Here is a 13,546-nt window from a genome sequence, read left to right on the forward strand (position 1 = left end):
ATTTTAGGGTTCCTATATATACAGTCATATCATCTACAAATAAAAATACTTTGAATTCTTCCCTTCCTGTTTATATTCTCTCCATCTCCTTCAGTTGTCTTGTTGCTCTAGCTAAGATTATATTGAGTAGGTATGGAGAGAAAGGACAGGCTTGCCTTGTTCCTAATTTTAGTGGAATTGATGTTTCTCTCCATTAAGTTGATCTTGGATGAAAAAATCATCCCTTATTATTTTAATATATGAATTCTATGTTCTTAGTTTCTCCAAGAGACTCTCTCTCTCTCTCTCTCTCTCTAGAGATGTTAGATTTTTCAGGTTTTTTTCTGTATCTAATGCAATGATCATGTGATTTTCTTGTCTTTCATTCTGTTTATATGGTGGATTACATTTATTAATTTACAAATGTTAAATAATCTATCTAGTCCAAAACACTAAACTTGAATCTTTAAGCCTTCTATATTTCTGTAATTCAGTCATCAAATAGATGTAAGACTCAATCTGTATGATTCTAAAACTAATAATCTTCCACAAGTGTTATTTCTGTGATGAGTAGAAGCCAAGTTCTAGTGAAATTAATGCTGCTGAAAAAATATGTCTTATCAGCCGGGCGGTGGTGGCGCAAGCCTTTAATCCCAGCACTCGGGAGGCAGAGCCATGCGGATTTCTGTGAGTTCAAGGCCAGCCTGGCCTACAGAGCAAGATCCAGGAAAGGCACAAAGCTACACAGAGAAAGCCTGTCTTGAAAAAGACCAAAAAAAAAAAAATGTATTATCATTTTATTACATTATGTTAATGTGAATCACATAGTTATTCTTAGTTCTGGAAAAACCTGAATCACAACAACAGCTCTGATTTTATTTTCATTTAGGGTTTTTTTTTTCTCATTCAAATTCCAGAAACAGTTTGAAGACTTGAGATAGTATTCTTAGATTACTTAAAATGTAGCATAAGAAAGACAGAAGAATAAAAGAAAAGTAGCTTTGTGTGAAGGACCTTGTTTATGGGAGGGACCATTCTGTCACCACTTCTAAGGATTGACAGAATGCTTGTGGGGAAAAATTAATGTGGCCCCTTCTGGAATGGAAAGGAATTCTGTTGTCCACAAGGAAAACTAGGAAATGTAGTCTTTCAGCAGGAAGCTATTATTCCTAACTCTGAGAGGATATAAAAGAAAACTGTAGGGCAGGGGTGTTATACCCATTTTCTTCTGAGGAGTGACTTTGTCAGAGGAGGGAGTTCTAGGTTCACTGAAGAGGGGGTCCTCTGGCCATGTAGGGGAGAGTCTTATCAGCTGTGATGGATCAGGTGATTGCCATCCTGAATTCCTGGAGAGACTTGGGAAATAAACCGAGAGCTGAAAGCAGATGATTTGGTTACAGAGTAAAACTGAGACATTTCCCAGGAAAGCTGAGAAATATGAGTGAGCAGAGATGGGAAAGACAGAGTGGGCCAGAGAGATAAAGCGGCCATAGAGTTGATTCAGAGTGGCAATGACTTGTCCTGTGGCCAGGACTATTGCACTAAAACAAGCTAGCAGAAGTAGCAGCGAGCTACAGAGCATCAAAGAAGGGGGAGAAGAAAAAAATAGAGGACTAATGTCAAGAATTGTATCTGGCTGGCAGTGGAAAGGTCTCTTTTAGCCGGAGTCTCTCCACAGCATATAAAACTTCTGTTTACAGATGCATCAGGAACAAATGGAGCTGTTGTAGTTTGAGAGTGATTGAGGAAGCTTTCATGAACCTTGTGTTTGGATATATAGTGAAGTTCAGTAAGTAAAACATTTAAAAGACAGGGTAAGAAAACATAGTATGAGGTACTATGGAGGAAAGAGTGATCAGGGAAAGAGCCAGAGTGGAAGGAAAGCAAGCAATTTTTGTCTGGTCCAGGTGTCTTTAGGCCTGATTTCAAACCGGTAGGACTTTTTTGGCCTGGAAGCAGCATTGTTCGAGGAGGGCTCAAAACTCATCCTTAGCAGTAGTCAGATCTGGTCCTTTTTACTCTCACAGGACTGCAGCAGTTAAGGAGTCGAGCTGGCCCTAAAGGAACTTAAGCAGATCTGAGCTGGAAAGACAGAGGTTAATTGATGCAAAGAAGGCTTTAGGCCAGCCATTTTAGTTATAAGTCCCCCAAACAATGTACAGAGAAGCAGGAAGAGAAATCATTTTGATGGTCCATTAGTCCCTTTCAGAGGTCACTTGTCTGCTTTTCAGGGTTTGGGCATGTTGATCTTTGGGTACCTGCTAAGAACTGATGTATGGCCGCTGAGTAGAGTAGCAGTTTGAGTACCTCAGAAAAGATTCCATCCAAGGGGCCATGATGAAACTTGACAGTTGTCAAAGATCTAGGACATCAAGAGATAATAACTGTACAACTTTGTGGAATATTAAGAGACAGAGTTTCATGAGAAAACATTTATATCAAGATGAACATGAGTTAAACACAATTGCGCAATGGGCTGAACCATGTGCCAGAATTCTAAAGGAGGATAAGGTAACTGTAACTATCTGTTTGTTATATCAGGCTCCTGCACAGGTAATAAGTACCTGGAAGCTTTGTAAAAGAGGTCAATAAAAATTAGTGTTGAAGAAATGAATCTGAACAAAATGTTTCTAAGTGATATTCCTTGCTTCTGCATATGATAAACTTTGTAGACTTGTTTCAAATATTAGCAATACCAGCTATTATTTAGTGAACCAAAACAGTGTATTTCAAGTAAAACAAAGTTTCTTGAAAAGGTGGGGTTTTAAAAATTATAACTATTATCTTAGTGCTTAAAATCATGAACTAATACATATTTTCATTAACATCAAATTGCTGTATCTGTATTCCAAGATCATATAGTAAATAACAAGCTGCATAAAAAGATAACATAATTTTAAGTATTGTATTCCCACAAAAGAAATGATTTTTAATTTCCAAATTAAAAAATCTCAAAGACAGTAACTATCTTGCTTTCTCCTCAATAATCTAGAACATTGTAAATTACTACCCAAGTCAGGGACTGTCATGTCAGGAATAAATGATTCACTTTACAAAGGTTTCCAAAATTAACCCTATGAAGAGACCCTTTTAAAAATTTATACATTTTCATTCCATATGTCCAACCAACAGATGAAAGATGAAAGGAACCAGTCATGCCAAGTTTTCCACAAATAACTTATGTGTAACATGTACTGAACGAAGTAGTCGAAAGCCGACTTTTTACTCCTTTTGTTTGGATAAATCTCTAGGTCACCACATCCTGACAGCAGTAAGCATGTTTCTTAACATCATTTACTTTAAAAATAGATTGTTTGTTCAGAGGCAAAATTTGTAAAGCAAGATAACCAAATTAAATGAGCTTTTGGTTCTTGTAATTTCGTAGAAAACATTAACAAGCATCACTGCCAAAGCTCATGTGCTTGTTCTGGTATTCAACCTAAGAGCACAGCCACTGGCCCTGGCCTGGCCCTGGAGCTCCCTATCTCGGTAGAGACTGGATTGTATTGTCAAAGCACCACAGGTGAGCATAGGTTGGAGAGAATCTCCTTCACCTAAGTCATCTCCTCCTGATGAATCTGCCATCTACTTTTAATCAGGGAACATGGGTGCGTGGGGTCTGGACCCTGAAATTAGCTTTTTCTAAAACAAAGAAATGTATGCCAGGGTGAAGGGCATGACAAATTGGCCTAGCATGCAGGTCCCACACTAGTTGGGTGGTAGGCTTAGGTACATGGTTTCCCTGTTGAGAGTATTTTCATTTAATGGTTCAAGAGACATGGAGGATAGAGTAATTGTTATTTGCCTCTCTGCTTTTTGAGTCATTTGGGATCTTGATATAGACTCTAAGATCCTCCACTCTGCATGAAAATCTATTCCCTGTCATGTGAGACATGAGTAATTCATCTTTATGTAAGGAGGAGGGTTATTTTCCCTGGTTTGTCCTATATGGCCAGTGGGGCTTATGTAGCCAGAAGTAGAAGCGTCAGATTTCTAGCAGGCCTTATCTCTCATGTCTCCAAACCTACAGTGAGACTGGCATGCAACTTACTCAGTAGAATGATGCTTCATCCAAGAGAACTACTTAAGCCTGGGAGTTTCATCCATCTAATCACATTATAAATTTAACGCATTGTACCAAAGCTATCAATCTTTTACAACCACTTTTAAAAATATGCTTGATTTGGAATATTATTTTGCATTAATTATACTCTAAGTTTGGTTTAAACTTGTTTTGCTTTACTTGCTTTAGGCTTAATGTTGAAAATATATGCAGAATACTGTCTGATGGGAGATAACAGAAGATGGTATGATGTGAAATAAATACTGGTCTATCCCTCGTCCAAGCTTGTCTTTGCAAATCTCATTGTACTTAGCAAACTGATCATTAACTTGTATATATTATGTTTAAGAGTTTATAATTACTTGTAACTATTTTATAAAGTTAGGATTTTATAACTTTATCCTTTTAAATTGGAGACTTAAAAATTAAAATTCTTGAATTAAAGATTCTTTAATATCAAAATAAAGTTTAAACTATAAATATAGTTGTAGCTGGAAATTTTCTGGTGTCCTGCCCAGTCTGTAGCCGCTCAGACCCAACTAAACACACAGAGACTTATATTAATTAAAACTGCTCAGCCATTAGCTCAAGCTTACTACTGACTAGCTCTTACACTTAAACTCAGCCCATTTCTGTTAATCTGTATGTTGCCACATTTTCCATGGCTTTACCTGTGTGCCATTACATGCTGCTCCCTGGGTGACAGGCTGGCATCTCCTCACACAGCCTTCCTCTTCCCAGAATTCTCCGTGTCTGCTTATCCCGCTTATATTTCCTGCCTGGCTACTGACCAATCAGCATTTTATTAAACCAGTGTACAAAAGCATTATCCTACAGCATACAGTCCACAGGGAGATTGAACATTTTAGTGTACTTTTACAGAATTCTAATTTTTCATTTGACTCAGTTTCTCAAATATTTGAAGTTTGACAAAGAGCAAAATACTACAGTTTTTATATGGCTTAGTTTTACCAAATAGCCAAAGCTTAACAAAGATAGCAAAAACATTAAAATTTTTTTTATATAACTTAGCTTCACCAAATAGCTAAACCTTAATAAAGTTAGAAGTTTATCAGTGTTTTGTATGATCCAATTTTAAAACAAACCATCTTAGAAGCCTAATGTTGCTTCATTAGTCTAAAATGGGAAATGCAATGATAAGTAGAAGTATACCACATGATAACCTTTATCAAGATGGTGGTCACATGGCCTACTTGCATCCTGATAAAGTCACCATCCAAGATGACAGCAAAAAGCCACACAGTTGCAGAGTCATCAGCTAAGACAGTAGCAAGCCAGATGCTCCTCCAAGGTGAGCCCATCAGGCACACACCCTTTTCCTAAACAAGAGTTTGAATCAAAGTTACATGCCTACTATGCAGAGCAGATTAAGATTATCTATACAAGTACTTTTTGCTGCTAACCCTGCATTGTTCCAGATTTTAAGCTAACTTTTTCTGCTTGGACTTTTACAGTTATTTAAACAACTTCTACAGATTCTGATATAGCCTTTCAAAACCATGCTTACAGATTTGAGATAAAATGTTTTTAGAAATATTAGAGCAGGGAGTATTTAGAGAGTTCAACTTCTGTGATTACACTATGTCATTTTTAAAGATAATAAACAAAACCAAGGAAAAGGGATGGGGTACTTAGAGAGTTAAACAAAACCACGAAATGGATATGAGATAAGTAACAGTAATCCCCTTTTGGGAAGAGTTTGCTTTTTAGCAATTTTTATGCACATAGTATCTTTTCTTGGGCTGTTATATTTTGCTCTCTTTCTCCCTGTCACAGGGTCAGGTAGCTAGCCTGACCCAGGACAGAGGAGTTGGAGGAAACTTTTAAACAAACATGCTTGGTTTGGAGCACCCAGCCAAATTACAACTACTCCTTAGAAGAGTAGAACAGTGTATTATCCACTCCCAAATCATTCGAATCTGTGGAAGACTGAACCCAGTGATCTACATATTCCTAATTAGTTTGTGTATGACTGCATGTGGGCACAGACAGCCTGAAATGTTCTTACCGCTTACTGTTAAAGATGCAAACAAGGATTTTCCAGGTTTGGAGAGGCGGATCCACAAGTAGGCCAAAGCACAAAACAAGAGAGGCACAAGGTAAAAGAGTCTTGTGCTATCTCTGTCAGGAGTAATTGTAAAGATACATATTTGGAGACCCAGCTGAAATAATGTGTTCTGGTTCTGGACATGATTATAAGCCACAGCCTTGAGATAGATTAAAATGAACTATGAGTTTTGTGGGGGAGGGGGCTTTATCATGTTGTATTTCATCATATGGAGTTATTTAAACTTGTTTAGATAAGTGGTTTTCAACCTGTGGGTCACCACCCCTTTTGAAAGTCAAACGTCCTTTGCATGGGGGGTGGCCTATCAGATATCCTGCATATAAGGTATTTTCATTACAATTCATAACAGGAGCAAAATTACAGTTATGAAGTAGCAACAAAATTTATAGTTGGGGGTTACTACAACATGAGGAACTGTATTAAAGGGTTGCAGAATTAAGAAAGTTGAAAATCACTGATTTAAGTTGCAAATTTGTGCCAGCAGTGGCCATTGCAGTTATGGTCCTCCAGTGAACTCTGAACCTAAGAATGTCAGGTCAATAAAAAGTTCTGAGAGTTTTGGAGTAAAGCTCTCAGAATATTTGACCAGCTGTGGAGAGCATCTCCTGTGTCTCAAAATGACTGAACACACCAGTTAGTAAAGGGGTGTCCCCAATCTAACAGACAGTTCCAGAGATAAGAAACTGCAGGGACAGTGGATGTCTCTCAGAGATTTCAGCTGTATGAGTGGTGTCACAGCCAATGGAAAGTCTCCAAGTCTTTCTCCTGAACAGGCCGTACAGAAGAAAGATCCAGTGACCTCCCAAATCTAACTGGGGCACCTCTGAATCAAGCCCAATGGGTTACCTTGTCCTAGCATGTTGCGATGTTGTCTGTGTGTGACTGCAGACTGCCAGGGCAAGAGAATAAGGTGAACAAGAAAGATCAGAGAGAATGAGAGAGAGAGTGAAAAGAAAAGGCTTCCTAAGAGAAATTGTTTACTATGCAGGGTTATGGGGACCTCAAGTAAAGTCTTAGAGTTGCCTGCTAGGGACGAAGGCTCCAGAACTTTTCCAGGGTTTCAGTGCCATATGTTAGATTAATTAAAAAGTAGAGGTAGAGAGACAGAAGGTGGAAAGAAAAGGAGACTTGGTCTGACTTTATGTGGGACCATGTTTCTTCACAGTGAGGGGGCATTTTGTCACCCTAGTGTGTTGGTGGCCAGAATGCTTATAGAGAAAGATGGGATACTAACAGGGACTATGGGAGTCCAGTCCCTTAATAGTCCCCTTCCAGGGTCTGGGAAGAATCTACAACTAGCTGACAATTAATCTTTGATGAAAAGAAATGAATCTATGTACACAAAACTCTTTAGTCCACATGCTTTATTATTCTGTGTCAGTTCTCTCTCTACACAGCTTCTGTTCTGCTCTCATGCCTAGCTCCTTTCTTGCCTAATTTTGCTCTACATTTATCTGCTGTCCTCTCTAAGTTCTATCTTCATTCTCTCATGTTAGTTCTGCCCCATCTAGGTTCTCATGCATCTAGTTCTTTGACATTTTAGCTCTTCTCCCATCTCCTTCTTTCTCATCTTGTTCTTCCTCATCTGGCTCTTTCTCATCTTCTATCTTGTTCCTCTAATACTCTCTTCTAGCCCTTCAATCTAGTTCCTTGCCACCCTAGTTTGTTCCTCTCCAGTTCTTACCCATCTAATTCTTCCATTCTCTTTTCTCTTCTCCATCTTGTCCTCAAGTTCTCTCTCAAATCCTCCTCTAAGTCTCCTTATACCTCTCAGTTCTCTGTCCTTGAGTTCTCTAGGGTAGTCAGTTATAAACCCAAGCAATAGCAATCCTACTTCTCCAGCCAGGTGGCCAGGCTTGAATTCCTACAGGGTCATAAACACAGGTAAGAATTTTCCTCAGGCAGTGACTGTCAGGTTTTTTTTTTTTTTTTTTTTCAACCCAAAAGGGGAGTGATAAAGAAGGAGGTCAACTGAGAGCTAATGATCAGTTAGTATATCAGAAAAAGGGACTGTGTATGCTCAAACTACATTCCTAGAAGTGGTTAGTTCACAAGTTAAGAGTCTATATTGTTAGTAAGGCTGTATAAGAAAGCAGATTCTCACCTTATATTGCACAAGAAATAAAGCTAGGAGACAGGTGTTGTTTCCATAAGGGTGTTACCTTAGCTCAGGAGATCATTTGACCTTGGATGATTGATAGATATTTTAGATAAATACACTGTTAGGAGTTCTTGGAAACACACAAGAAAATCATTGTAGGAACTAGCTAATATATATATATATAAAAGCTAAAATATCACCAAGACTTCTTAAGCCATTGCTTGACCTTCAAAAAAGTCCTTGAATTTTCCAAGTAGTAGCTTTTGTGATAGTAGCTGGGTTCTATTACATTTTCCTGTGGCTTGCAGCAGGATACAGCCCTTTATAGAGGCAGAAACCACTTCTGTAGTCCACGAGGGGAACTGGGAATTGGATTCTTACAGCAGGAGACTATCAGGTATCCCACTGGATTTTTATTACTATTAAACACCTACATTATTTCTCTGTCTTTAGCCTGCAGTGACCTGGAATTCAGAGAAGTGGCAAACAGACTTCGAGACTGGTTCAAGGCCCTTCATGAGAGTGGGAGCCAAAATAAGAAGACGAAATCACTGCTGAGGCCTGAGAGAAGCAGTAAGATTTTTTAAATTGGATAAAGCTATTATCTTGAAGATGGTGACCTACATCTAAGTGAACCTCTCAGAATAAATATGCTTGTCAACATCTATCCTTTAGCTACACTATGAACAAAATCCAGCACATTGTTTCAAAGGGCTTCTACAGCAGTTTGTAAGAAAATAAAATGAAGTCAACTCCGACTTAGGCATGAGCATTGATGTTCTAGTTAGAATTGTTACCAGCCATGGTGGTACATGGCTGAAACATCATTCTGGAGACTGAGGCAGGAGTATGAGTTTAAGGCCCCGTGAGCTACATAACAAGATGCTTCAAAAATTAAGAAAGGAAGAAGATATAAAAGAAAGGAATGTAAAAAAGCTCTATGTGTAGGAGGATATAAAACAAAAGGCTTTTGTTACTATGTAGAGATCACACATAGATTCATCTGGATGGTGATGACATGTTTAATTTTGTCCTGTGTTAAGTGGATATATAAGTTGCTTAAAAGTCAATTTCACACAGAATATTTGGCTAGTCCAGCTTTTAACTGTTACACCAGATTTTAGTCCCACAGGTCGAGAACAAGACCACTGTCACAATTTTTGAGCCAAATTGGAGGGAGCCTTAATTAAATACTGCCTAGGATGATGGACTCTGGCCTGGTCCATTCCATGGTTCCCAGAAAAGGACAATGCATCACATTTTGCAGAGCCTTATCAAAGCAAACCCATAAGGTCTGATCCGTAGCAAGCATATATCTTGACGTACTTCCTGCCTACATCCAGTCAGGGACAAGCATACATCCTGATATGCATGCTGTTTTTGTACCTCTTTCTAATGTGATGAAGCACATACAGTGCAGTTGGGTCAAACAAATCTGTTTAGGAAAATGACAATAAGTGGCTTCTTATCTTCAATAAACAATAGTCTCCAGCATTTCAGGAAGTATCTGTCCTTGGGCAAGGGGCTTACAGGTCAGAGGCATTTTGGTTTCATGAATCTCTTAGGCACAATAATTAAAACTTAAAACATAACTTTGGCTCTTACACAGGAAAAATAACAAACTGCTGTGGAAATTGACAATAGAAATGAAGTATTGCTATGAACAATTTAATATTTCACTTATATGAAATGTGTTTTTATTTAATGTATTTAGAAATAATATTGAAACATGGCTGAATATTTAAAAGATCAGAAAGCTTATTTTTTCCTAAGAGGCTGGAAAAAAATGGAAGAAGTAACAATATGAGTTCTGTATCTTAGCTGGCAAAGAATTTTCCAGCATGTGACCCTCATTGTTTACCATGATGAACAAGAGCTCCATTTCTCTTCGAAACCATCAGTACGCAGTTTCTATCCAGGTGACAGTAACGTCATGCAGTTTTCTGTAATATTCGTATTTTTCTAAAATATCTTTCTTAACTTTCCTCTAATTGAGCCATTTTCCACAATCCTAACCTTAAATATTTATGAATCTTAATTTCGAAGATGATTAATACATGTGAAAAATTAAAATCAACTATGGAAATACATTTTTTCTTATGATTTTCAGAAACAAATTATAATGTTTACCAAAACTTTAGGAGAGTTGCTGGCGTTTGCCTTTGACTGTATTATAAAAATTTGGACAGTGTTGGTTGTTTCCTGTCGTCTTTCAGTCTGAATTTACTTCATAGTAATAACAACTAAGTTCCTCTAATGCTCCATCCTGAATAAAACTTGTGACTTGGGTAAGGTCCTTCCAGACCCTTTCATATGATTTTTTAAAAGTATGCATTTCCACAATGATCTCCTGAGTATATATTCTTGAATAGAATATTTTCTTTTTTTTAATTATTAAATCTTTTTATTCATTTTACATACCAACCACAGATCTCCCTCTCATCCTTCCTCCTACTCCCCGCTCAGTCTTCCCCGACCCTCTGCACCCCTCACCCTCTGTACCCCCCCTCCCCACCCTGCACCCATCACCCCGACACCTCCCCCACGTGCAACCCACCCAAAGGTAAGGCCTCCCATGGGGAGTCAGCAAAGCCTGGTACATTCAGTTGAGGCAGGACTAAGTCCCTCCCCCTACATGTCCCACCACCATAGGTAGTAGGCTCCAGAGAGCCAGCTCATGCACCAGGGATAGAGCCTGATCTTACTGTCAGGGGGCCCTTAAACAGACCAAGCTATACAACTGTCTCACTTATGCAGAAGGCCTCGTCCAGTCCCATGCAGGCTCCACAGCTGATGATCTAAAGTTCATGCTAGCTAGGTTCAGTTGTCTCTGTAGATTTCCCCAGCATGATCTCGATGCCCCTTGCACATAGAATCCCGCTTCCCTGTCTTCAACTGGACTCCTGGAGCTCTGCCTGGTGCTTAGATGTGGATCTCTGCATCTGCTTCCACCAGTTAGGGGATGAAGGATAATAGGGCACATTTTCACAGATGTTCTTTGAGTTTGAGTTCAGACCAGTTTCTCCTCTAAATCTAGAAGTACAAGAGAGAATTAGAGTGCTCAGCAAGGTGCCTGGTGTTATCCAGCTTCCTAAGTACTATTTTCATTCAAGAAATGTCCTGAGACTGTGAATATGGTAATGGAATTACAGGCAGTTCTTCTACAGTTGAGTATCTCTGCAAAAGAAAGGAAAAAAAAAAAAAAAAAAAAAAACAGGATTGCACAGGATTACTTAAGAAGTCAATGAAAAGTGTATTTGCCAAGAATGTTCCCCTTACAAAACAAAGACCAAAAGAGAGGAGTCAGATATCTTCTTCACTCTGAATCTTGATATTTCCCTAAATGAATCCTTCCCAGTGTCCTAGCCTTATTATGTGAACCAATTCTGAAACACCAGGTTTCTGTCTCCTGCTTGTTGATCTTGGTTTTTGAAGTATATCTCCTGTTTTCTCTTTACAAAGTGCTGGGAAAAGAGGCAAGAGGCACAGGCTCCAAGTCCTACCCAATCTTCTTTTAGTTTTCTTTCATAATATTATTCTATTTAAACATTGCATAGCTACTCTTCCAGTTACACTACAGTAAATTAAATGCAGTTAAAAATTTAGCCGGGCGGTGGTGGCACACGCCTTTAATCCCAGCACTCGGGAGGCAGAGCAGCGGATCTCGTGAGTCGAGGCCAGCTGGGTACAAGTGAGCTCAGGAAAGGCGCAAAGCTACACAGAGAAACCCTGTCTCGAAAAACAAAAAAAAAAAAAAAAAATTTAAAGCATACAGTTTGGCTTGATCTAGATATTTTTATATCACAATGAGCAGAATTCAGGTATTATGATCTTTTAATACTTAACTATGACATTAACATAAAGTCGAGAAAAATATTCTGAAACATTCTTTTGGTCTTCTATGCATTTTACACAGAAAACAAGAAAAACTGAATTTACAATATATTTTGAACAGGAGAAAAAAATCTCAAAAAAAATCATCATTTCAATAGAAGGAAAAATTAAAAGCATTATAACATTTTGATATATATATATATATATATATATATATATATATATATATATATAATGAATCCTTAAATAATAAGCATCATTGACCAGGAAGAATGTTTTAGAAGTCTTTTCTAACACTTCATGCATTTTAATTTTGCCTCACATGTTTTGGAGAAATATGTCATTTTATTTTAGCACAAATGATTTCTTTAACAAAATAATATCATATATCTTGTATATAGTTATTTTCCTGGAAGAGTCACACTTGCATAATATTTTAATTTCAGTATTTCTCTTATTTTATAGACAGACATATGATGCAAACAGTTATAACATATTAGGCATCAGCAATTTCAGTAGATTTTGTGAATATACATTTTATACTTTTTATAGCCATATGCTTCTTTGTAGTATATCTCTTTAATGTGGTGAAATAAACATATTTATTCACAGAGCCAAGTATGCATTCTCTTGGCCATAAAAGAGACATAAAATATGTGCATTTAAATGCATGTTTTTGTATTTTGTCCATTAAAAAATAGCGAATAGTTGGCTAGCTAGCATAAGAACGTGATTTCAACTTAATAAGGACCTTAGAAGTTATTTGCTGTTAGTTTAATAAATGTAGCTACTTTGGAATAAATTTTATTCATTTGGATAACAATTGTATAATTATAAACATCTAGCAAATCTAATTTTGATTAATTTGATCAGTACTTTTAAATATTCTTTAAAAAAAATAAATCCCAAATCAGCCACAACATATACTTAACAATGTATGCTATTCATTCTAAATCTAGTTTTTAATTAAATAATATTAAATTAATTTTTTCTGCCAGCATTGATTTAAATTATAGAAACTGAATTTTTATAACCTTTGAATTATTGTTCATATGAGAAACTGAAAGTAATAATTTTATTTTTTTTAAAAATTTGAAAGATGTAATTTATAGATTTTCTTTATATAGTATACATTTATGTGTTGCTATTTATAGTAAAGCTTTCCTTAAGAGATTTTATCTAATTTGCTAATATCATCATCATATATAAAACCCCCTAACGTAACTAAAACTTATGTGAAAAAGCATTTTGCTACCTCAGCTGAGGGATCTTTATATGTTGATAGAGTCCAATATCCATTCGTCTATGGAAATAATGATTATGGCTGGAAAACGAGCATGGCAGAGAAGCTTGCTGCATTTGTCACATTTGTGAGAAACAGGACACTTTCCATATCAAATAACCAACTGTAATGTGGAAATGTTACATGGTACACAGTCTGGAACAGAAAAATGCCATCTTGCCTCTAAGTTTTGTTTAA

At 37.2% G+C, this 13,546-nt stretch overlaps 1 protein-coding gene across 1 annotated transcript in view; it reads left to right on the top strand.

Annotated features, from left to right (window-relative positions):
• The window catches only part of Spock3 (SPARC (osteonectin), cwcv and kazal like domains proteoglycan 3), a 355,708-nt gene that overhangs the window by 325,682 nt on the left and 16,480 nt on the right, over nt 1-13,546 (top strand). Inside the window, 1 exon segment of the mRNA XM_028881034.2 lies at nt 8,686-8,805. Within this exon segment, the coding sequence (XP_028736867.1) occupies nt 8,686-8,805 (120 nt within the window).

Source organism: Peromyscus leucopus, chromosome 17 (assembly GCF_004664715.2).
Source record: "Peromyscus leucopus breed LL Stock chromosome 17, UCI_PerLeu_2.1, whole genome shotgun sequence".
In the NCBI taxonomy this organism is placed as follows: Eukaryota; Metazoa; Chordata; class Mammalia; order Rodentia; family Cricetidae; genus Peromyscus; species Peromyscus leucopus.